The sequence below is a fragment of the Oreochromis aureus genome, linkage group 12 (genome assembly GCF_013358895.1).
Source record: "Oreochromis aureus strain Israel breed Guangdong linkage group 12, ZZ_aureus, whole genome shotgun sequence".
Taxonomy (NCBI): Eukaryota; Metazoa; Chordata; class Actinopteri; order Cichliformes; family Cichlidae; genus Oreochromis; species Oreochromis aureus.
The window spans coordinates 37,516,153-37,542,110 of NC_052953.1; the positions used below are offsets into that span (position 1 = coordinate 37,516,153).

Sequence of the window (25,958 nt, forward strand, 5' to 3'; positions counted from 1 at the left end):
GGTGGTCTTTGGAGAGGAGTTGATGGACGACCAGTCTTAACTGACAAACTGGCCAGACAGAAGATAACTGAGGCACATGGGCTTGGCCACGTGGGAGTGGCACAGATGGAGAGAAATTTGTGTCACTGGTGGCACCCAGGACTAACAGCTATGATAAAGGAAAAAGCCCAAACATGTTTAATTTGTGGAGCTCACAATCCAAAACCAGTGGTAAAACCAGAACCAGGTAAGTTTCTCCTGCCAGAGAGGCCAGGAGAAGAAATTGTGATTGATTATACTGATATGATTGATGTGGGCCCAGGGGGAGTCAGATATCTGTTAGTGTGTGTAGATGCTTTGACAGGATGGCCAGAAGCGTGGGCCACCCGAAAAGAAGATGCCAAAAGTGTGATTAAGTGCTTAATCAATCATTATATCCCCAGGCATGGGTTTCCAAGGCGCATTAGATCAGATAATGGAACCCACTTTAAAAATCAAGACCTGGAGGAAGTAGAGAAGATGTTGGGAGTAAAACACAGGTTTGGGACAGTCTATCATCCTCAGTCTCAAGGGAAGGTAGAAAGAATGAACTTGAATCTGAAAAACAAATTATCTAAAATCTGCGCAGCGACGGGGTTAAACTGGGTTTCAGCTTTACCGATTACTTTAATGACTATAAGATGTTCTGTTAATAAGTCAACAGGATTCACTCCACATGAGTTGCAGACGGGAAGGCCATTCCCAGCACCTTGGACAGAGGTCCCGGCGGAACCCACCACAAGGAGTAACAGGTCTCATGCAGAATATTGGATGAATTGAAGTGTCTTGTCTCCAGTTTCACAAAACAGGTTACCTCTGGACTGCATGCGGCGGACCAGGTGACCCCAGAAGCAAAGGCGGTGTGGCTGAAGGTTATCAAACGCCAGTGGAAGGAGCCACGCTGGACGGGTCCTTATGAGGTCGTTGCCAGAACAACCACAGCAGTTCAACTGAAAGGGAAAGGCGATACCTGGTATCATTGGTCGCAGTGTGCGCCAGCACATGAGTTTGGTAGAGGAAAACTCCTCTACACACAACACAGGTGGTAACGAGCAGAGGCAAAATAAATCCTCTCACCTGTGCAACGGGCCAACCAGTAGTCTACCTGGGAGGCCGAAGAAAGAAGAGCAGCAGCTGAGAAGGTCGCCACGTCAGAGGAAAGGAGCGGTGACCAGTTGAGAACTCCAAAAGCAGGGGAGTTTCATTCCAGAACACAAAGTTTATACAACATGATGCAGACACACGAGTCAGAGACACGTAATGAGAAAAAACTGATTAAAATGTTCCTTACAACCACATGTCTATTGTATACTGTGATATTAACGATGGCTGTGTTGTTTATTGTTTATATTTTGCAGGGCACTCCGGACCCCTTGTCTGAACACGGAGGCCAGTCCAGCACAGCACTTCCTGAGACTGTAGTTGCTAAAACGGGATCGGTAAAAAGACAAAAGCGCGAGGTGTCAGGTAAAGGTGATGAGTGTCTCAGCATGAATAATGGCATAGAGTTGACATTCCCGAAATCCGGGACCCAGGGAGGCGTGTTCTATTTGGTAATTGGGTTGGATGTGATAGGGACAGATCCATCAGGGGTAATTAGGGTAAATTTAGTTGACCCAAAGTCTAAGCCGCTCGCAGAAAGCTCAGTCACCACTCTGACTGATCAGATGGTGACTTTGGGAACAGTAGCTCAAAAGGAACAGGAACCAAAAGAGAGATTACTTGTTACAACAGATTACACTAGATTAAAGCCCCAGGACTTGATTGAGCGTGCCACCGGTTTCAAGGACAGTAACCTCTGGCTTGATTGGGTGGCTCAAAATGCTAGAGAACAACATGTATCTGACTGTGTTGCCTGTGCTTCAGCTAGGCCACGTTTGTTTACAGAGCCCGCACCATTGCATTTAGAGGATGAGTGGGGCTATGATTGTATGTTACAGTTAACTAGAAGTGCAGTGACTACTGGCAACTGTACTTTGTTGTCCAGACTTTTCCCTCCCGTTTCAAAGCAGACGATAGTGGGACCATTTATGCCAAAACAAGATAACTATACATGTTTTAAGTTCTCTACAGATAATGAAAAGTACAAGGTGGGAGAGATCGACCCAACTTGGTGTGCTGTCACACTCCAGGGACGAACCACCAATAATGTAAGCGACCCAAACATGGTAATTGGAACATGGGCAAGTGGGCTGTATTATTATTGTGGGGGAAACACTCTGTTGGCTCGTGTTCCTATGGGAAGCATAGGGACATGTGCGATGGTGCGATTGGGAGCTCCGCTCATGCTTATTGGGAACCAGGTAAAGGCTATTCCACAACACACGTACTTTAGCCGCAAGACGTAAGAGACATATTTTGGCCAAAAGAGGGACCCAGGGCACACATGCTTATGATCCTCGCCTGAACTCACCGACTTGGATAGACTCCATAGGAGTGCCCAGGGGAGTTCCAGACGAGTACAAGCTGGTAAATCCGGTAGCTGCAGGATTTGAAAGTATATTTCTTTGGGTAACACCTAACAAGAATGTTGATCGCATTAACTATGTTCATTACAACTTGCTGAGACTCTCTAACCTAACCAGAGACGCCATGATGGGGTTCGCAGAACAATTGGGTCCGAGTTTGCTGATGGGAGTGCAAAATCGAATGGCCCTTGACATGTTGTTGGCAGAGAAGGGAGGCGTGTGTGCCATGTTTGGAGACATGTGCTGCACCTTTATTCCCAATAATACTGCCCCAGATGGCTCAGTAACCCGAGCTCTGGCGGGCCTGAAAACTTTGTCTAAAACTATGCATGAGCACTCAGGTATCGAAAACCCGCTGGAGTCCTGGGTGACATCCGTGTTTGGACGATGGAAAGGTGTGGCTATGTCAGTGATATGCGCCTTGGGTGTACTTTTGGGAATACTGGTCATTGTTGGGTGTTGTATCATTCCTTGTGTCAAAGGATTGTTGGTAAAAGTAATGGCGAGGGTTGCTAACCCTGGCTGGGTTGAGGGCATCTACCAGATGAACTTAGAACCCATAGCGTGGGGCAGGGAGTGATACAACATGAAGTGTGGTGACATTCCTTGTTGGAATGTCAAAAGAGGGAATGTTGGGATTCAGAGATTCTTTTACTGTTACCATATAACCTGCCTTATGATAAATGCATTAATAACATGTTTTACAGTATTATTTTATTAGTAATATTTCTCATAAGGTTCATATTGCATTGAATATGTTTGTTATCACATTGACCTTTCTATTCAAAGGTTGAGTTCATTCTATACACAATGCATAACTATGCTTGTTTAGAGTTGATGTTCCATCCAAGAGGGTTTTAAGCTTCACTGGTGAGAGTGTCCAGGTGATACATGTTGAGGGAAGATGAGAACACAGCAGGTTAATTGCATGCATGCTTACAATACACATATTAATCTAGTAGCAGGCCTGAGCGAAGGCCCAAGTGTCTTCTGCTTCTTTTTGAGACCTGCGCCAGTTCAGTCTACTTAGTGATTGAGGACGAGGGTCAATTATTAGCTCTTAACGATCCCGAAGCTTGAAGTTTATTACCTTAAAAGGCAGGTGTTATAGAAAAGAGAAGTTATATGACTGTTTATAGTTATTAAGATGTATGAGATGTGCTCATGTCTGTAAACAATGTATTTTTGACCTGTATTGACGTGTATGTGTGGGTGTTAATTTTCTATGCTATGAAACCAGCATTCGATGTATTTTTGTCAGAGGAAGACACATGCTGATGTTTCCTCTCCTGTGTTAATAAACTCGTCGTTTGATTGCATTTGTCTGGTGCCTCCGTCGTTTGTTGTCTGGTCTGCAGTTGATCGATCTTGCTTCACTTTGTATTTGCCACTCAAAGATGTCATCCAAACATCAGAACATTCAGCTGCTGTGTTCTTCGGGGCTGACGGGGTGTCTCATCATCAGCACATGAACATTTCTTCATGTTAAAACCACAAGCACGAGCAGCACACTCCTGAGCACTGACCTCTCCCTTCTCTGAGTGTGCCTGCACGACTGCTCTCGTTCCTTTCTTGTACAGTTCAGGTTGTGTATGTGGATATAGGCAGCTGACATGTGATGTATTTATTCATAAAATCTAAAACAGTCTGATCATCATCCTCTACAAACACAGATATGTCTTTGTAAAAGTAGTCAATAAAAGTAAATCTCTGCATAATGCTTCAGTTTCCTTATCAAACATGCCCATTGCTGTCACAGGATTACTTCTCAGTATGTCACACTTCGCTGACCCTTCAAGTCCTTTAACATAGACTTGTTCATCTTGCTGCCTTGTTATTGCTTCAATCACTTTGGGCCAGCGCATTTCAGCAGCTGGAAATGTGCAAACAAACGTGGGAGTTGACAACCATCTGATCATGGCAAAAAGATCTCTTGTTTTCCCGCAATAGGCTGGAGCTCCTCTGAATGGCTGCATGACCTCACTGCAGCTTTACTTCATACCAGTTTCTCAGCCTCGTGTTTAACATGCGTCAGGTTATTTTCGTCCAGCTCTGGCCTGGGGCTTTGGTTACATGCTTACAAGTGTATTTCAGTCACAAACTGTGCAAAGAATAAAAAATGTGTGTCTTTCACAAAACAGTCACCAGTACAGAAAAGTCTTGATTTGAAATAACCACTGGGTAATCAGGCTCTTTTCATCCAGTGTGTTTTGTTAAGGTTCAATGTTGAGAGAGGAATCCATAAATAACCACAGATCCGGTCCAGTGTGCAATTAGACGGCATTTTAATGAATTACACATGTGTGAGTTCAACAACCCAATCAGTGTTGAACTGTCTTTATCATATTCAGACAACTGTTTTATGGGGTTAAGATAGTACAGCCCCTTTTTCTGTTACTAGGCAGATTTAAACAAAGCATACGTCACTCCAAAACCACAAAATGTTCCATGAACTTTAGCATAGTCTAAAACAGAACATCTTCTTCGGGTCAACGCCAGGTGCTTCCCCTCAGCTCGTCTTCGCTGTCGCTCATCTGGTGCACTTCCTCTAAGTACGTCGGCACACATCTTCACTTCTGCCCTACCAAAATAGATCTACCATGGTGTGTGTGTGTGTGCGCACACGCGGTGAGGGCGCGTGCATGCTGTGTACTGCGCGACGTGTCATGACCTCTCACTATTTGTGTCTGTATGTATATGTCTCGCCCTTAAATGCTCTCACATCTCACCCATTACACTTCTGACCTTCACGTGACCAGGAGCCACAGCTCTTTAATATGCTCAAATGCAATCATGTATAAAAGATTAAAATCATTTTCATAACACAGGTTTTCCTTCTCAGATCTGCCAATATGTTTGCTCCTCCTAATATAGTCTAAAAGTAACCCCAAGCAAAGCAATTTGAACTTTCCCCTATCAGTGATCCCTCTAACTAAGTGTGTGTTAATCAACGATACATACATAATAACACCCTGCTCTTTGGCTTGTACTTAAACTCTGGCTTCAGTTTCACTTCTGCAAAACATGCTCTGCAGACAGCGTTTCGCTTCCTGTCTCATTTTGGCACAGAGTGTATTTTCCCTGTCTCTGCCCTTCTACACAGAAACCCTGAGATCATAGAAGTATTAAAAACATTTACAACTATAGATTCAACTCAACCGTTTAAAGTGGTTCTTCTTGGACCTTGTAATAAAGACTAATATAATACCAATATATTTGAACATCTGAATGCATCTGAATGCAACATCCCTATTAACATGAAACGGTAATGATGATTATCAAAATAGCAGCAAATAATAGCAGTAAAATATTTCTATTCCTGACAGTTTTGGCCAGTGGTAAACTGCACAGGGAAGGCCGTGGCTGCAGTTTAGCTGTTTTAAAGAAGCAAATTGGATTGTTTCTTTCTGCCAGAGCAGCAGCGTAGATATTTCCACTAAAACATCTCTTCAGTCTCATTGGAGGGCTGCAAAAAGGACTCAAGTGCAAACCCACGATTAGACATTTCATCTTAGTCTCTGTCTGAATTCACCATTGTTAGCATAACATTTAACAGTGTAGTCTCTGTGTTTCATCCTTACATTCCTATGATATGAAGTACTGGCTTTTATTTTATTTTATAAACCTTATTGTTGCATCTTGTTTTCATTTTTCTCCTATAGCTTTTGCTAACGATTTTAGCTTGTGAGAGACTTTCTGTGAAACAGTCACAGATATGTGACTTCAGCTGTATTTATATTGTTTGATTCACTGGGAGAATCATTATATGCTGAGGGCAACTAAACTGAGCCGATGGTTCTTGCTCAGTTTGAGTTTGAGCAAACATCACCTCGTCTTGTCTTACAGGTGATGTACAGGTGACATGAGGAGACATATGACAGCTGATTAAAAGTTTATTACTTCAGCACCCTCGATCTGATCCAAGGATCATCATGTGATGGGACTTATTGATATAAATGTTTTGTTGTTTCACACCTGTGTTTTCAGTCGGTTCTTATATAACCCTTTTCTACAACTTGCCTCGTTCACCCATTCATACTAGCTTTTCCTTTCTCTGTCTAACACTGACACACGCAGAAATGTGTTAGCATGACTCTTTGGACTAAATGTGTAAATTACAGAAAGCGTTCAGGTAGCTCACTGCCCAGACTGTCCATTTTTCTGTTGTTTAACCCAAAGGTTTAATCAGAGACACAGGTAAGCTTTGTGCAATTTGGCATTCATTTGTGAAAGCTGAAATTTCTTCGGTACTGAATGAAAGTGGCTGACAGCACTGTACACAACCTTAGGCTGGTTAGTAATAAGCAAGCACATAAGGCAGAAAATAGGTCTGTGGTGTTGAAGCACACTGAGACAGGGCTGTGCAGGGAGGGCAATTTTATCGTGGTGGAAGCTAGACAGTCAAAGTAAGAGGGAATTCATTACAATGTTTTTCAAATGTGAAAGTGTGCTTTTGGTCTTCTTTTGCTGCTTGTTCATTGTGGCCGGAGAGTGACAAAACTTTGAGATATTGGCTTTCTGAATCTGACAGCATGTCCATGTACAATCTGACGGGTCAACGGGGAGATCTGCGGTTTGTGCTGACATGTTTTTGCAGAATCCGTCGTTTAAGTGCTCTTTAATCGTTTCTTGAGGTTTGGTTTATGCTGTGGTTCATGCATGGTGCACCCATCAAAATAAAGTCTCACCCCTGCAGCCCTCTGAGATCAGGCCTGCAGGCTGTACGTTCGACACCCCCGGTCTATACATATAAGCTTCCTACTGGTGACTGTGTCAAATATGTGGGCTGCTTTTGTGTTATTAGTCTTTAACTCCAGGTGTGAAGAACACAGACTTCATCACAGACAGAAAGTCTCCAGTCACTGCTTCTCATGCTGCTTAAAAATAAAGACATTTTTAAAAATGCGTGTTTTTTTTAATTAATAGCATTAGTTTCAAATTATCAGCATGTTACCTATGCGTACTATCATTACCATCCAGCTTATACCCCCTCCGCCCTATCCCAGAGGACTACAGGAATACCAATCTAGTTTACACACCTGTGTAGATCTACACTCTCCAGTTCTATTTAGCTAATATGTCTGCACTTACCAGCCAAAGCACCACAGGGATCAGGTTTCAGTAAGAGTGAGAGAGAACAAATATTTAGTTTGTGTGCAGTGTTATGAAAATTAAAAACTCAAATGAGGAACCCACCATTTTATAATTCAATCAAAATGAAGAGGCTTCAGCTATGTTTAAATAAAGACTGAATTGGAATTTATTCATCTAACAGGACATACTGTTCATCAGTTACTCTTTTCAATTGTATAAAAATATATACAAGTCAAAAATGAATCGATGTAGTAATACATTTTTCTATTCCCACCATGTTTGTGTCAGCACTGTACACTACAGTCATGCCGATCCGACGATGGCTGAAGTGTGTTATTAATGAGCAATATTAAAATTTTGTTTAAAAAAAGCACAGGTCTTTCAAAATTAACTGCCATTTGGTTTCCAAATTGCAACGTTTTAATTTTTAACTACATACAACATCTGTTGTAGGAAAACACATATAAGCTTTTCAGTTAAATATGTATTTTACAGTTCATTAAAAATCAAATCTTACACTATGCCAGCTTCTAGCTTTGCTTGACAGTGTGTAGAACAAACCATGATGACACAAACCCCGAGCCCCAAAAACAGCTGTAAATATGTGTGGTTATTGTAGTAAACACAACAGTCTCCTCTCTATGTTTTACTTTATGAACTGAGTTACTGTGAGCAGCAAGAATGTAAGAGATGGAAAATTTACCTTCAGCACACTGATCACTACGGTCACAGATTGCTGTCTTTAAGAGTCTCATTATTTTTCTGGATTTTTTTGTACGAGAATTTCTCCAAAAAATGTGTAATTAGAATTATTGACAGTCTGATATAATAAGTAATAAGAAATGTGCAGGGCTTGTCTGCGTCATTGTTTCACAGAAAACCATTATTAAGATGTCGTGATAGCCATTGACCAGCAGATGTCACTGTGGAGATGATTTTCAGATCTTTCCGAAGCCTCGATGCAGCTCCGGCACAAATACTTGAAATGTTTCAGTGTTTCACAAAGCTTCGCTTTTCCCATCACTAATATTTGATTAACCAGATAATACCATATATTGAAAGGGAAATATTTTGTTCTCTTTTTTATTCTTTCATTCAGTTTAAGTTTAAAATAATGTGTCATGTCAGTTTAAGCCATCAAACGTCATTTTAGTGTTCAAAAGTCAAACGGGACAGTGTCTGAGTTACTCATCACCAGTGATGGGAATAACGGCGTTACTAACAGCGTTACTTTTTTCAGTAACGAGTAATCTAACTAATTACTACTTCCATCGTTACAACGCTGTTACTGTCACTAACAAGAAAATGTGGTACGTTTGCGTTACTATTTTTCAACAAACAGACGGCTGAAGCTGTGTTCAGCTTACCGCATCTTATATCAGTTGCGCGGAAGTAGCTGTCTACGTAAGTAATCTGGGCACTACAGCGTTTAGCAGCTGCGCGTGTTTTCCGTGGGCGGCAGTCACTTTCTGCCCAACGATCACTTTTTCGCACAACATCTGGAGCTAAGGGGGCAAAACAATCGCATGAGTGCTGCTGTTTGGCTGAGGAAGAATAAAGTAGTCATGGTAAGCCAATCACATGACCACTAGAGCAGGGCGATATGACCAAAAATATTTATCACGATATACATTTGAAAATTTGCGATAACGATATAACTGACGATATAATTGACACTAGACAAAATACTTTACAACTCCACAACTTTATTAGTGCAAAAGAAAAAAAAAACCATCAATGTATTTTCACTTAAACCAGCAGCTGTTTTTTATGTGCATTAAAGTTATATAAAAATTTAACAGTGCAAATGCAAATTCCTTGCTGACAGTTTAACCAAAAGGCATTTCCAGTAGAAATGGGCTGACATAGCCTCAGCATAACTATGTATAATATCCACAAAACTTAAAAAGAGGTTATACACACACAATACGGTAATATTATGTTGAAGCACAGTACGTATCACTCTGCGAGGCTCCTGCCTATGATGGCCGTAATGCTCCGACAATCCATCAAGCGGTGCGGCTTCGTAGCTTAGCAAAGTCGTATTAAAACATTTGACAGATTTTCGAGCGCCGTGTACCACATAAAATCGTTTCGAGACCAGAATTCATACATAAGGCGCACGCGATTATAAGGGGCACTGTCGATTTTCAGAAAAATCAAAGGATTGATTTTAAGTGTGCTGTATTTTCCAAAAAACACGGTATTAACGGCGGCCCGCTAGCATGCTCTACCAAAAATAGTGCTTTGTTGTGTATCTGACGGACGAAAGCTAAACCAGTTCCACATTACTGAAGTTGCAGCATTTTTACAAACCAGTTCTGGTTCATCCGTTTCACTCAACGATCCACTTTCGTCCTTCTCATTCTCCGTCGCCGGCATGCTTTTTCCTCCGTGTGTATATGAAAACAAAGGCACTGCGTATGCGCGTTTTACCCATATTCTATTGCGATATTTCATTTTCTTATCATTGCCCGACATTATACCGGTATTACCATAAACGGTATGATATGGCCCAGCCCTAATGACCACTTCAAGATGACAAACCAACAAGGTGATATATACCAGTTTTTAAATTGTGTTGATAGGCCACGTAAAACCAGAGTCATGATAAACAATATATATGCATGTTTTTTCCTGAATAGTTTCATCACGTTTACTGTCTAAGGGTGTGACGTCTAAGCACTCTCTGCTTGTGACCAAAAAAACAAGAAACAAAACAAACCAAAAAACAGGCCTTTTGTGTTGGTGGAAAAATGCACCATGTCGACCAATCAAAAAATGATATGGCAACATGACATTTGGTTGTTTAGGAAGAGGGGGAAGTTTTAGGAGTGACGGCGAGAGAGAGAAAGAGAGAGCAGAAAAAGAGAGAGAGCGAGTTTTGAGATGTGAGAGATTTGTGACGTTTAGCGTGTTTGGAGTGTGTAGTTAATGTGTTGTCTTGTGTAGTTAGTGTGTAGTGTTGTGGATAGTTTTGTGTTGTGTGTCAGAACAATCAGGTTACTGCTGTCTCCAGGTAGAGAACAGGAGTGGTACACCTGCTGCTGTCAGACCTGCAGGTATCAGGCTGTGATGTTCTCCTTTATAGTGGACAGAAATATTTGGAGTGGCACAAATAATTTGTGTGGCATCTTATTGAATGCAGAACAGCTGATTGTTCTGTAAATAGTTTGAAATGGTTATTTAAAAAAAAGGGGTAAAAGGTAAATGGCTGCAAATAACTTTGTTGTTTGCAAAACTTGTGCATATGATTTTAAAATTGACAATTTATATTTGCATTTAAAGTTATGAAATATGATTCAATAAACATGTTTGTGGTTGTTACAGTAAAAAATGTAACTTTCTACACGGTTTTATGTTTTTTGGCTGATTTTAGATCAATTATGTTAATACAGTATGTCAAAATGAAAACATAACTGTAAATTCAGACACGTGAGGTTGTGCTGAAAAATAATGATACCAAACAAGGCAAAGTAAATAGTTTTTAAAGGTGAAATCTAGAGGAAACATCAAAAGTAGTTAAAAATGGCCAATTATACCCTGGACCCCAGAGAGTTAAAGTAACGCAATACTTACTTTTCAAGAAATTAATTACTTTTAGAATCTTGTAACTCAGTTACTAACTCAGTTACTTTTTTGAAGAATTAACTAGTAACTATAATTAATTACTTTTTAAAAGTAACTTGCCCAACACTGCTCATCGCAAAGGATGGCAGAGCCAAATAACGTTTTTTTTTCCCCCCAGTGATGACACAGCAAAAATTAGAAGACGCGTTCAGTGGTGCTTGGAAATTTTACTATAAATGTTAAATGATGATCATCATCAAATCAGTGAAAGTGAAGATCAAATTTATGGAAAATGGTAACACGAGGGAGGATGGCCTAAGACTGAACCTTGAGGTACGACTTCTGCTCCAAAGGTGTGTGGGCTTACCACTACACTATCCAGCTGCACTGGAGGAGATGGAGTGAAAGAACATGCCGAAGGCTGAACTCAGATCCAAAAGGATGAGAATGTTGAGAAGACCAGAGTCAGCTCCGAATAAAAGATCATTAGTAACTTTAAGTAAAGCGGTTTCTGTACTGTGACAAGTGCGAAAGCCAGATTGAAATCTCTCGTAGATATGATTATTTTGACACATTTAGCTACATCTATTTTTAGTTTCTTTTTATTAGTTTCTCTCAGCTTTTCACCATCTATTGTTCATCAATTCTTAAACATTAAACTTTTTCTCATGTTAAGAGATTTGATTAGGCAATCCAATGTCAGCAAATTAAAATGAACGAAAGGGCCGTTGTCAGCGGTTACAGCCCTTCAGGGTGCCATTGGCCCAAAAGTCAGCCCTGCTGTGATTGGTTGTTATCAGCTAATACAGTTACATTAGTTTATGTTAGCTAACTAGGGACAGAATCAAACTCAGAGGAACACACTAAACTCACACTCAGTCTTAACCAGTGACTATCTTTTATACAGTCATTGGTCTGAATCTGCTGAATTTGAATTCACCAATCAGGAGCAGCTTGTGTCTACTCAGCTTAAGCTGTTTACTTTTCTCCCACCAAAACACGGAAGAATTTGCTGCTGAGATACCCAGAAACAAATGGTTGCCACGCACAGGTCCCACTGACAACTTTCTCCACTTCTTATGGCACAAGGATAATGACATCAGTAAAGAAGTAGTGGAGTACAGAATGAAGGTTCACATTTTTGGCATTTTTGGCTGTCTCCTGCCGTGACTATATACAGCCTATGATGAGCCATCAGAGAAGTAGCACAGAGGCATGGTGTTGATACAGTTAATTTTGTGGAAGGCATTTACATGTGGATGATGGTTTAGTGTCCATACCATCTAAAGCTGATGCAACTGACCTCCTACAGTGAACAAAGAACTCACTTGCTGAGTCAAACATCTGTCTGCACAACTTTGTGTTGAATAGACAGTCAGTTACAGAAGAGTTTTCTCTGGAGGACAGCCTCAGCGACCAAGGATCTACAGGTATATTTCAAAACAGAAGCAACACTAAGCCATATCAGATCAGATTATCAAGACTCTCTTTCGTCTCCTATTTCCAGTGCAACCACTAACAATCCTCTCCCTCTGTTTCAGAAAACCACGTTTAAACCCCATGCACCACGTGCTTCCCCTAAGTGTCTAGCTCCACACTTGAGTATTCCATGAACCTTATCCCCCGTGACTATTATTGTATTCTGTAATAAAGTCTTGTTGAATTTAAGAACAGGCTTCCAGGCCTACCATTGACAGTACGAACTTGCCAAGAAATGCAGAATGGACCCAGCAGATCAAGCCCGAGCAGCTATCTCAAAACAGGATTCTGTTCTAGGCACCCATGAACAGTCTATTCAGTTTCTAATGACTCAGGTTAAAGTTATTAGCGATGGTCAAGAGAAAATTCTCACTTCATAACAAAGCCTTCAACCCCCTTCTATCCCTAATACCATTCCTTCCGCACCATTGTCCCTCTCGCCTCCCGTCTTGAATAACCCGGTGCCCTCAGTTTGAGCAATTTTATTGTGGATCCTCCGGCCATTTCCTGGCTAATTGTGCCAAATGGCCAAAAGGCTCGGGGTTAGGGGTGGATGGCTTTCTTACCAACACCAAACCCCGTCTTTTGCACCCTGTGTCAGTTCAGAACGATCAGATTGCTCATGTCTTTCGGACTCTCATGGACTCAGGTGCAGAACAGAATCTTCTAGACATAAAGCTAGCTAAACAGTTACACATTTCTCTTGTGACACTCAAACCGCCCATTCCAGCCAGAGCTCTTAACAATCAAGTGTCCGTGTGTAATCACACACGAACACTTGTTTGATGTGTGTAATCACACATCAAACAGAGCCCGTTACCTTGGTCACTTCAGGCAATCTCAGAGAATCTCTCATTTTCCTCACATTCAAATCGCCCAATGTTCCGTTAATCCTTGGCTTTCCATGGCTAGAACATCCCAACCAACATCTTGACTTGGCGGGTTAAAGGGTATCTAGCTGGAGTTTATTCAGTCAAGCCAACTGGTTAACTTCTGCTAGGCCACCCGGTCCCATTGAGTCAGCCCCCACCAAAGACATTGCACGAGACCTTACCACTGTGCCTGCTCAATATCATGACTTACAGGAAGTCTTCAGTAAACAAAGGGCTCTCTAGCATTCAATAGCCCCACTTGGCCACTTTAAATACCTGTTCATCCCCTTTGCTAGCTGTCTTCCAAGCCATGGTAAATTATGTTTTAAGAGAATTTCTGAACATCTTTGTTTTTGTGTGTTTAGATGACATTATAATTTATTCCAAGTCTCATGAGGAACATTGAGTCCCTGTTCCACCTGTCCTCCAGCGCCTCGGGAACAAACTGTACGTAAAAGCTGAAAAATGTGAATTTTACTCTCTGTTTCTTACCTTGGATACATTCTCACAGAGGGGCAGGTGAAGACAGATCCAACTAAGATTTGTGCAGTGAAGGAGTGGCATATTCCTGTCACTCAAAAGCATCTCCAGTGTTTCCTTGGCTTCACCAACTTCTGCCGTCGATTCATCAATAATTCCAGTTAGGTAGCCACAACACTCACACGCCTCATCTCCACCATGGTGCCATTTCTTTGGAGCCCTGAGGCTGACGCTGCCTTTACCAAGCTAAAACACTTCTTTACCTCAGCTCCAGTATTATTTCGCCCAGACACTTCTAAGCCATCTGTGACGACCAGACCCACTTGAGAAAGGGCACTCGAAGGGAAAACGATGAGCTATTCTCCTCAGCTGCATGAGTTCAAGGACTGTGCATATCGAATTGAATAAAGTCTCTAAACACATCTAGCTGCATAAATGCTCTGAGGCAGTTTTTTGCACTGAGAGGGCCTGCCAAACAGCTTAGATCTGATTGTGACACCAACTCTATTGAAGCTTGCAAGGAGCTCAGAACAGATAACGTGATGAAGAAATACCTCAATGAACAAGGATGTGTCTGGGAATTTTACGTGCCTCATGCCTCTCATATGGGAGGTTCATGGGAGCATATTATTGGCATTACGAGAAGAATTTTGGACACTATTGCTTCAGCCAAACATGTCCTTGACATCATTGGAGTGCACTGTGCACTCTAATGGCAGAGGTTACAGCCATTATCCATGCCTGTCCACTTATGTCTGTCCATAAAAGACAAGTACAAGCACTGGTGAATCAGTTTTGGACTCGCTGTCGATGAGAATACTTAACATCTTTCCAACAATGACAGAAATGGACAATGCCTGGCAGAAAGAAGTTGGAGACCATTTTCTACTTAAAGACAAGCAAACTTCTCACGATTACTGGCCAATGGCAAGAATCACTGCAACAGTCCCAGGACATGGATGGATGGATATGTAGGAAAGGTTGAGGTCACTAAGGCAGAGCAAGGCAGCCAAAATTATATCTCAGACCTATAGCAGATGTTCTTTTTGCTTCTGCCTAAAGATTGATCTATAGACTAATAACTAATAATTTGGTGATTCCAAAATTTTAGTGACCTCACAAAGGTCGGGCAGGTTGCCTGTGTTGCCTTTATGGCATTTTCTTAAATATTGTAATGTTGCTACTGTTTTTAGTTACTTGTAGGTACAGCATAGTTGAAGACTTTTAATTTGAAAAATGTAAACTGAGTTGGGACTCACTTCCTGTTTAGTAACCTAGGATCTGCAACAGGCATGGGTCATGCATGCAATTAGAGAATCTAACCTGTTGACATACACTACGAAGCTTGGTTGAAGCTATGTCATAAGTTGATTATAAGGTGCTAGTCATGCTGTTAAAGATGTATCAAAAGTTATTTTGGTAAAAGTGATCAATTTGAAATTTATAGCTGTTGGTTTGTGTCCGGCTGCTTATACTGAATGTAAGTTGAATGCAGTGCTTATAATTAGATGCAGTCAAGATATTTTGTATTGTAGAATGTTATTAGGCTAAATTAGTACTGCAAGTTTTATTGAAGGACACAGACACTACACATTCCATTCTGTTTACAATTTCCACCCTACCATGTTAATGAGGAAGTCAAGCACTAAATAGTCAGCATTTCTACAATGCTCCCTCTCGTCATTAGCAGTGGTTTAACTCTGTGTTTAGTCAGAGTTAGTACACCTTTGCACAAGAACACTACAGTATAAAATCCCGTCTCGCCTCTGCGGGCAGTCTATCCTTTTAGGCTCAGTCCTCTGCCAGGGAGCTTGAGGGTCCTGCGCAATATCTTTGCTGTTCATTTTTTGCCAATTCATTTTCCATGAATTTCGCCATGTGCCTGTTCATCTTAGGTGCTATGATGCCTGATATGGTACTGAGGCAGGTTATGGGCTGGTAGCTGGATGGTACCTGTATCTTCTGGGGATTCTTGGAGATCAGGACTGTCTGGCCTTCAGCTAGCCATTCTGGATGTCTGTCGATTAGCAGTTAGTTAATTTGTGCTGCCAGATGCTCATGCTGTCCAACTGTCTGCTGTTGTGATGGTTGTGATGTGATGACTGCTCTTAGACCCACTAGGCATTAAGCATTGAAGTGTGCTTGTCATTAGCTGCTAGCTAAGTGGGTAAGGGCGTCATGGGTCTGTGGATCTGTCCACTGTTTTAGAGAAGATATTTAGTTTTAAAGTAAGTAAGTAAAGTGACTCACTGATGTGAAGGAAAACAGACAAACAGAGACACCACCTACAATCACGGACAGCGTGACAGAGAACAGAGGGAAACGTAGCTGACACTAATCAGAAAACTGAACATAATACACATGAAATAGAAGACTATCAGAATAAAACAGGAAGTACAAGCACTGAGACCAAGACTGAGATACATGTTCTTGACAAAGGAGCTGGGGAGAACACAGACAGATATGGGTACATGACTGGGAAGGCTGAAAGACACAGAGATGTGACTATGGAAGACTGAGGTCAAGAGACAAGAGAGAGAGAGCATAAACCATAACAAACACAACAACTGGGCCAAAGACCCAGGACCATGACAGCTTTTAGTCTGTTGCCTTAATTTTATTAAGTAAATAGGGTGTATATTTTATTACAGTGCTTATTTATGGAGTCTTCGAGATAATTTAAGAATATTTCAATCATTTTCACAAAGAATACTGCAAGATCCCTTCTAGACAAAAACAAGTGAATTGTTTTAAATAGTTATTGATGATGACCCAAGCTGTGATTGGACAAGGGCAAGAAAACTTAGAAGGGATGTTAGCAGTTACATCAGCCACAAAGTAATGACATAATTGAGTACATAACTCCTTTATCCTTTCACCACTTACTCCATATACACCTTCATAAATATATGTGAAGTCTTTTCTGACAACATATATATATTGCCTGAATAGTTTGCGCTCATGATTAAAAACAAGCAAACAAAAACACGATTTTTATACATTATTCAAATTGCACAGTATTCTAATCAACACTTCATTGATAAATCCAGACATTCAAACCCTACATTTGCAGCAGATCTTATCACTATACTACTTTGATGGGATAATAAGATTACGAAAATACAATAAAGCCATAATAAATAGCACTGGCCAAGACCAGCATGTCTTATGGAATTAATAAACACTTTAAATAGAACATAGCAAAGTCCCAGATCTGACTGAGTCCTCTACTTTTTTCTACAACAGAGGTTTACAACCACTGCACTAAAACTACCGACTACGATGTATTGTTCGTGTCAGCTAAATTTATAATGAAAACTGAAAGTTCCTGTTGACTCATCAATCAATTGGTTGAATGATTTTTGCAACTGAGAGACTTAGAGTCTATAAAAGGTAAGAATGTAACCAATATGAAAGCTTTCCTATTTGAATGCTGTCTGAATGCCACTACTGTATAGGGCATTTATCCTCTTTTCTCACCTTTGGCAATCTCTGGGATAATAATAGTAATAATAATAATAATAATGATACTAATAATAATAATAATGATAATAATAATAATATGGACATTTTCAAGTCAAGCATTCCTCCTCCCCTAAGGTCAAGTAACAATAGTAACAATAGTAAACGGCAGATCTTTTACAGGAAAATCAGCCACAATCACCTTTTTCTAAAAAGGTTGAACACTGTGTAAAATGTCTTTAAAAAAAAACAGTATAAAGCCAATATACTTGAACTGAGACACAGTTTGCTCTCAGTTTATTTTGGTTTCATCCCACACACACACACATCCATGATGGCAGCAAAACCAGACCAAGCCAAGAAAACAACTGGGATATGTGGTGCTTGTTTGGAGGGTTGGAGCAAAGAATTTATGAGTTACCTTTTCTTAATTCTTTCCGATTTCATTTTTTATTAGATCGGGACATAACATAAAGTCATTTTGTGTCTAGCAAGTTTTAAAGTTAGGTCATGATTTTGCAATGATGGGCAAATCTCATAAACCCCTATTTTATTCAGAATAGAATCTTAAATCTTTAAAACAATGGCTTTCCATCAGGTCAAGACCAGATCTGAAGAACAGGCATCTACAGTGGCTTGCAAAAGTATTCGGCCCCTTGAACTTTTCCACATTTTGTCACATTACAGCCACAAACATGAATCAGTTTTATTGGAATTCCACGTGAAAGACCAATACAAAGTGGTGTACACGTGAGAAGTGGAACGAAAATCATACATGATTCCAAACATTTTTTACAAATAAATGACTGAAAAGTGGGGTGTGCGTAATTATTCAGCCCCCTGAGTCAATACTTTGTAGAACCACCTTTTGCTGCAATTACAGCTGCCAGTCTTTTAGGGTATGTGTCTACCAGCTTTGCACATCTAGAGACTGAAATTCTTGCCCGTTCTTCTTTGCAAAACAGCTCCAGCTCAGATTAGATGGACAGCGTTTGTGAACAGCAGTTTTCAGATCTTGCCACAGATTCTCGATTGGATTTAGATCTGGACTTTGACTGGGCCATTCTAACACATGGATATGTTTTGTTTTAAACCTTTCCATTGTTGCCCTGGCTTTATGTTTAGGGTCGTTGTCCTGCTGGAAGGTGAACCTCTGCTCCAGTCTCAAGTCTTTTGCAGACTCCAAGAGGTTTTCTTCCAAGATTGCCCTGTATTTGGCTCCATCCATCTTCCCATCAACTCTGACCAACTTCCCTGTCCCTGCTGAAGAGAAGCACCCCCAGAGCATGATGCTGCCACCACCATATTTGACAGTGGGGATGGTGTGTTCAGAGTGATGTGCAGTGTTAGTTTTCCGCCACACATAGCGTTTTGCATTTTGGTCTCATCTGACCAGAGCACCTTCTTCCACATGTTTGCTGTGTCCCCCACATGGCTTGTGGCAAACTGCAAACGGGACTTCTTATGGTTTTCTGTTAACAATGGCTTTCTTCTTGCCACTCTTCCATAAAGGCCAACTTTGTGCAGTGCACGACTAATAGTTGTCCTATGGACAGATTCGCCCACCTGAGCTGTAGATCTCTGCAGTTCGTCCAGAGTCACCATGGGCCTCTTGGCTGCATTTCTGATCAGCGCTCTCCTTGTTCGGCCTGTGAGTTTAGGTGGACGGCCTTGTCTTGGTAGGTTTACAGTTGTGCCATACTCCTTCCATTTCTGAATGATCACTTGAACAGTGCTCCGTGGGATGTTCAAGGCTCATGAAATCTTTTGTAGCCTAAGCCTGCTTTACATTTCTCAATAACTTTATCCCTGACCTGTCTGGTGTGTTCTTTGGACTTCATGGTGTTGTTGCTCCCAATATTCTCTTAGACAACCTCTGAGGCCGTCACAGAGCAGCTGTATTTGTACTGACATTAGATTACACACAGGTGCACTCTATTTAGTCATTAGCACTCATCAGGCAATGTCTATGGGCAACTGGCTGCACTCAGACCAAAGGGGGCTGAATAATTACGCACACCCCACTTTGCAGTTATTTATTTGTAAAAAATGTTTGGAATCATGTATGATTTTCGTTCCACTTCTCACGTGTACACCACTTTGTGTTGGTCTTTCACCTGGAATTCCAATAACATTGATTCATGTTTGTGGCTGTAATGTGACAAAATGTGGGAAAGTTCAAGGGGGCCGAATACTTTTGCAAGCCACTGTATGTACCAAAGTGAAAGCGAAACCTTTCATGTTTCACAATTGCTTCTTGTCTGTTTGCTTCCATTGTTCACATTACTACCATTTTCTAGTTGCAACTGACTGTTGTTGCTGAAAGCTGCTCTTGCCTTGGATCCCATTTTTAAACTGAAGTGTTTCTTGATTTCACAGGTGTGTAAGTGTCTCCTTAACAAACACTGAAACCTGTTAAGCTGAGAAGGCTTTTTCTGGTTGTTTGTGCATGCACATTGTGGATAAACCTCCGGTCTTTGATGGTAAACTGAGTGTGCAAGACAAGCTGCCACTGACCTTTTGTTATTGAAGGGGATACATGTTTCAGCAAGACGATGCTAAGTTTATAATAAAAGACGTCTGTGTATTGGCTGTCTGAACAGGTTTTCTCTCCCAAAAGTCCAGCAACTGGTTTCCTATGTTCCCAGACATTTATGGACTCAATCATTTTGGTATAATTCACGTAGCAGAAAAATCCTGCATATTGCAGTTTTCTCTGCAACTCACAGACTCAACTGTGCAAAAGACACAGCAACAATCAAAAGCTTCACCATATATGTCAAAACGTGAAAAGTCAGTCAGTCCCTTCAACTCTGTGATGAATGAATAAAAACCTTTCACAACCATTTTAAGACTTAGACATTGAATCGATTTTTACTTTTTCAGAAGCATCGCTCTTTTCTGTAGCTGTTTCATTATAGAATCATTCAATATTTAATAGTATTTATCAAAGCACTGATAAGAAAAGGAATGATTTTATCTTTTATAAATATTAATCAACTTGCTCTTTGTTAGTCTCCCCAGTAAAGCCAATGCACTTTAGTTCAACAGTTTTGCAATAAATCCTTCTCTCAGAATCTCTTGTAATTTCTAATTAGGAGTGATGCAGTACACTTGTGTTGATGATGACGTCCAGTGATTTTATATAATTTTTATATGATGTATTTTTCAGCAACAGCTGTCTGGGCAAACTGCGAGTTCCTCCATTCAGTAAGTAGTTGCTTTTCTGAATTGGTCAAACTGTTTTCTGTATAAACATGAATACCATAATCATATATGGTGATTCATATAAGATTTTCACTGATATCTACAGTATATGTGTTTGGACACGGTTTCATGGTGAGGATGGCACATCCTGGCCTACAAACATATACAGCTGGGTGAAAAAAAGAGTTACATTAAAGGTGGAGTAGGATTATAATAATATAATAAAGTGTTGTTATTATATTATTTATTAGAATATTTATTAGAATGAAACTGTTTTTAGTTATTCATGTAATATGTACAAGATAGTATCCTCGCTATATAGGAATCAGTTCATTCACCATTTACCATAATGCAAAGTACATAAATGCATGGTTGGTTGACATACAATGCACAGAACCCCTACCTCAACCCCATCAAACACTGTTGGGGTGAACTAGAATGGAGATTGTGAGACAGGTCCTCTCTTCCACCATCAGTGTCTGATCTCAGAATTGCTATTCTAGACGAATGGGCAAAACTTCACACAGACATGCTGAAGAACCTTGCAGAGGTTTCCCAGAAAAGTGGATGCTGTTATAGCTTCAAAGGACAGACCAACTCCATATCAATGCCTATAACTGTTGAATGAGATGTATTAAAAGCTACTGAAGATAAAATGTGTAGGTGGCCCAACATTTTAGTCCATATAATGGATCCTCTAATTAAGCAATTAATCTGACTTAACTGTATGCTTGTATTGAAGTTCTACATGCTAACTTGGTAAGTGCAATAATACTGTTGCTCTTTGCCATAAGAGACTGTAAACAGTTGTGTTTCTCTGGATTATCTAAATAATGAAAAGCATATAAATCCTTAAAGACCAAGTTCACTCACTTTGGCATGATTGGCTGTTGTCAGTATTACTTGCTGTAGCATCAATTAGTGCTAATAGCTCTTTTAGTGAAACACAATTAAATAAAATTAAAATACTAAACAACTGCAAATAGCACTGGTATTTATAGCAATTATTATTATACTACCCCTTTTTAAGTTTAAATTGTGCAAATTTCTGTAGAGTGCAATCAACAATTACCTGATACATAAGTCCAATAATCCTTTCCCTGAAAATAAAATATGAGCCTTGATTATAGGACAACACCATATGGAGTTTAGCATCTTTCACGTAAAACAGTGTTTTCTTAAACCAAGCTGCATAAAGTGCAAAATTCCAATACTAGAGCCCTGGCTCAACTACCAGGAAGTCAATGTGTCCCTTTTCTTTTGTCTTGAAGGCTTCAGCAATGATCCTGGCAGCATCTTTGTGTTCCCGGCCTTGCAAGGGGATGCCATTGACCTCCAGAATGACCTGGCCAGTTTTTAGCTGGCCGCAGTTATGAGCCGAGCCTCCTTTCTGTTAGCGGGAGCATGAGAGAAGAATAGAAAGACAGTAATGTTAGCAAGATTAAGGCACTCATGGACAGACCTTCTGTTTGTTGTTCTTGAAGTTGCAGTACAGTCCAAGGCAACTACAGCTTGAAACACACTTGGACTGAATTTAGAATTCAATTCAATTCAATTTTATTTATATAGCGCCAAATCACAACAGAAGTCCCCTCAACGCGCTTTATATTGTACAGTAGATAGCACAATAATACATACAGAGAAAAACCCAACAATCATATGACCCCTATGAGCAAGCACTTTGGCGACAGTGGGAAGGAAAACTCCCTTTAACAGGAAGAAACCTCCGGCAGAACCAGGCTCAGGGAGGGGCGGGGCCATCTGCTGCGAAAGAAGGAAAGGAAAGAAGGAAAACAGGATAAAGACATGCTGTGGAAGAGAGACAGAGGTTAATAACAGATATGATTCAATGCAGAGAGGTCTATTAACACATAGTGAGTGAGAAAGGTGACTGGAAAGGAAAAACTCAATGCATCGTGGGAATCCCGGCAGCCACGTCTATTGCAGCATAACTAAGGGAGGATTCAGGGTCACCTGGTCCAGCCTAACTATATGCTTTAGCAAAAGGAAAGTTTGAAGCCTAATCTTGAAAGTAGAAATAGTGTCTGTCTCCCGAATCCAAACTGGAAGCTGGTTCCACAGAAGAGGGGCCTGAAAACTGAAGGCTCTGCCTCCCATTCTACTTTTAAATACTCTAGGAACAGCAAGTAGGGAGCGAAGTGCTCTAATAGGGTGATATGGTACTACAAGGTCATTAAGATAACTAGTCCTCTGCATTTAACCAATTCACTTGGTGAAGCAGTGAGCAGCCACCAATCCAGCGCCCAGGGAGCAGCGTGTTGGGACGGTACCTTGCTCTGGTACCTCAGGGTCAGTGGAATCGAACACCTGACCTTCAGATCATGGAGCGACCACTCTACCTTCTGAGCTATCCCTTCCTAGCCCTCTGTGGGGGAAGAGAGTTTAATGAATAGTGAAGGGTTTAATGCCTTTAAGGGGAAGACTTTCCCATCTTCTCGAGAATTGTCCCGATCACGCAAGAAAAATAAGAGAAGACAGAAACCATGGCAACTATGTCAATCCCTAAATCATCATCAATCATAAAAACATGTTGCCTAACCATGTCAAACATGTTTCTTCCTGTTAAAAGGATGTTTTTCCTCCCCTCTGTCACCAAGTGCTTGCTCTTGCTTGTCATTTGATACTATATAGATAAAAGTGAATTGTACTGAAAATCTACTGCAGTTGTAAAAAAGAGAAATGTCTATAGTAGAAACTGAAAAACAGAAATCTTATTATGTAAACCTTTAGTTGCTGTCCTGTTGTCACAAATTAAACCTGAGGCATGTCTATACTGTCTCCACTCCTTCTTTGCATGAAGCCATGCTGCCGCTCACACGTCCACATTCTCCATAAACTCTTCACATGTCAGTACATTTACATCTCTGTCTTTCATCACACTAGCCTGTCAATCATCCTTTCCAGCTCAGTCTGTCTTTCTAGGTAATTGACTGTAGGCTAGAATTGCATGTAGAGTCCGTAGTGTCCTTTCCTGGAAAATAACTGGATGCTAGGCAAGGTTAAGTCACCGCATAACAGACTCCATACCCCCAAAAGTACAGTGTACTTATGGTGTAAGATGGGGAAATATTGGTTGTTTCTCCTGAAATTAAGTATGCTGAAATTGCTTTCAATTAGTAAAATGAGTAATTACTAAATCTTTTAGTACTAATTACTTAGTATAATGTGTGTCTCCTTTCCTGTAAGATACCTGTTATTTTAAATAAAATGCCTTGAAATGACATTTAATTCAATTCAATTCAATTCAATTCAATTCAATTTTATTTATATAGCGCCAAATCACAACAGAAATCCCCTCAACGCGCTTCATGGGTACAGAGAAAAACCCAACAATCATATGACCCCCTATGAGCAAGCACTTTGGCGACAGTGGGAAGGAAAAACTCCCTTTTAACAGGAAGAAACCTCCGGCAGAACCAGGCTCAGGGAGGGGCGGGGCCATCTACTGCGAAAGAAGGAAAGGAAAGAAGGAAAACAGGATAAAGACATGCTGTGGAAGAGAGACAGAGGTTAATAACAGATATGATTCAATGCAGAGAGGTCTATTAACACATAGTGAGTGAGAAAGGTGACTGGAAAGGAAAAACTCAATGCATCATGGGAATCCCCCGGCAGCCTACGTCTATTGCAGCATAACTAAGGGAGGATTCAGGGTCACCTGGTCCAGCCCTAACTATATGCTTTAGCAAAAAGGAAAGTTTGAAGCCTAATCTTAAAAGTAGAGATAGTGTCTGTCTCCTGAATCCAAACTGGAAGCTGGTTCCACAGAAGAGGGGCCTGAAAACTGAAGGCTCTGCCTCCCATTCTACTTTTAAATACTCTAGGAACAACAAGTAAGCCTGCAGTGTGAGAGCGAAGTGCTCTAATAGGGTGATATGGTACTACAAGGTCATTAAGATAAGATGGGGCCTGATTATTTAAGACCTTGTATGTGAGGAGCAGGATTTTGAATTCAATTCTGGATTTAACAGGAAGCCAACGAAGGGAAGCCAAAACTGGAGAAATATGCTCTCTCTTTCTAGTCCCTGTCAGGACTCTTGCTGCAGCATTTTGGATCAGCTGAAGGCTTTTCAGCGAGTTTTTAGGACATCCTGATAATAAAGAATTACAGTAGTCCAGCCTGGAAGTAATAAATGCATGAACTAGTTTTTCAGCGTCACTCTGAGACAGGATATTTCTAATTTTAGAGATGTTGCGCAAATGGAAGAAAGCAGTCTTACATATTTGTTTAATATGTGCATTGAAGGATATATCCTGGTCAAAAATGACTCCAAGGTTCCTCAAAGCATTACTGGAGGCCAAGGTAATGCCATCCAGAGTAAGAGTCTGCTTAGATACCATATTTCTAAGATTTTCAGGGCCGAGTACAATAACCTCAGTTTGATCTGAATTAAGAAGCAGAAAGTTAGCGGCCATCCAGGTCTTTATGTCTTTAAGGCATTCCTGCAGTTTAACTAATTGGTGTGTGTTACCTGGCTTCATGGATTATAAATATAAATAAAAGTTTATGCATAAGTTAAATAAGGAAGATCTGTAATCACACATCTGTCTGCTTCCCTCGTGTCTGGTGACTAATTCACGTGTCACACTTCCACTTTCCCATGCTTTCAAACTCATTGCTGACATCACTGGTCCAGTCAGACCATCTTTCTCCTTGCCTTCTTCAGCCTCCACTCTGCGTACTTTAAATCTCACTGTTCATCTGTTAGTCTACCTTGAAGATGTCTTTGTGCATCCCACCTCCCCCCCATCTCTGCCTCTCCCATATTACTCAGGATCCATACAAGCCTCCATCTTGATCTCCACCACCTGCATCTAGACGCCAGGGTTTCCTGCGCTCATTCCTATCACTGCTGGAATTCCATTCTGTTGTGAAGGGACATTAATTGCCAGTGAAAAGTTTAAACACACCTTCTCACTTAATGCCCAAAAGGTTGATTCCGTTCATCTGGACATAGCGTTTTCAGTGGGAGAAACTGATCCAAGTGACTTCTTCAGTTTCAACTGACTGAAGGTTTCCCCAGCTTTATAAACTGGGAGGAACGCTGGTTTGAGTGGGGAAGACAGAGGCCATTTGCGTGAAACGGGAAAGACCATTTCTGAATCGAGGAGGTGGCGTAAGGGTACATCTTTCACCATCTGACAATGCTGTGATTGCAGCCATTCACCAACTTTCTGTGAAGGGTACTCATGGTCATTAATCGGTGGTCTTTGATCAGTGGTTGTTGATCAGTGGTTAGACTTGCATATTAATGATCATGAACTGACCCTCCAGCCCACTGTTCAT

General features: G+C 40.8%; 1 protein-coding gene across 2 annotated transcripts in view; it reads right to left on the reverse strand.

Moving 5' to 3' along the window:
* Nucleotides 1–19,609: 19,609 nt before the first annotated feature.
* The window catches only part of LOC116311151 (whirlin-like), a 106,880-nt gene continuing 100,531 nt past the window's right edge, over nt 19,610–25,958 (reverse strand). Inside the window, exon 11 of one of the 2 annotated variants that reach the window (XM_031728185.2) lies at nt 19,610–22,040. In XM_031728185.2, coding sequence (XP_031584045.2) covers nt 21,864–22,040 — 177 coding nt within the window. In that variant the 3' untranslated portion in view covers nt 19,610–21,863. The remainder of the gene's footprint in view (nt 22,041–25,958) is intronic. The other variant, XM_039620930.1, reaches the window with a different exon arrangement.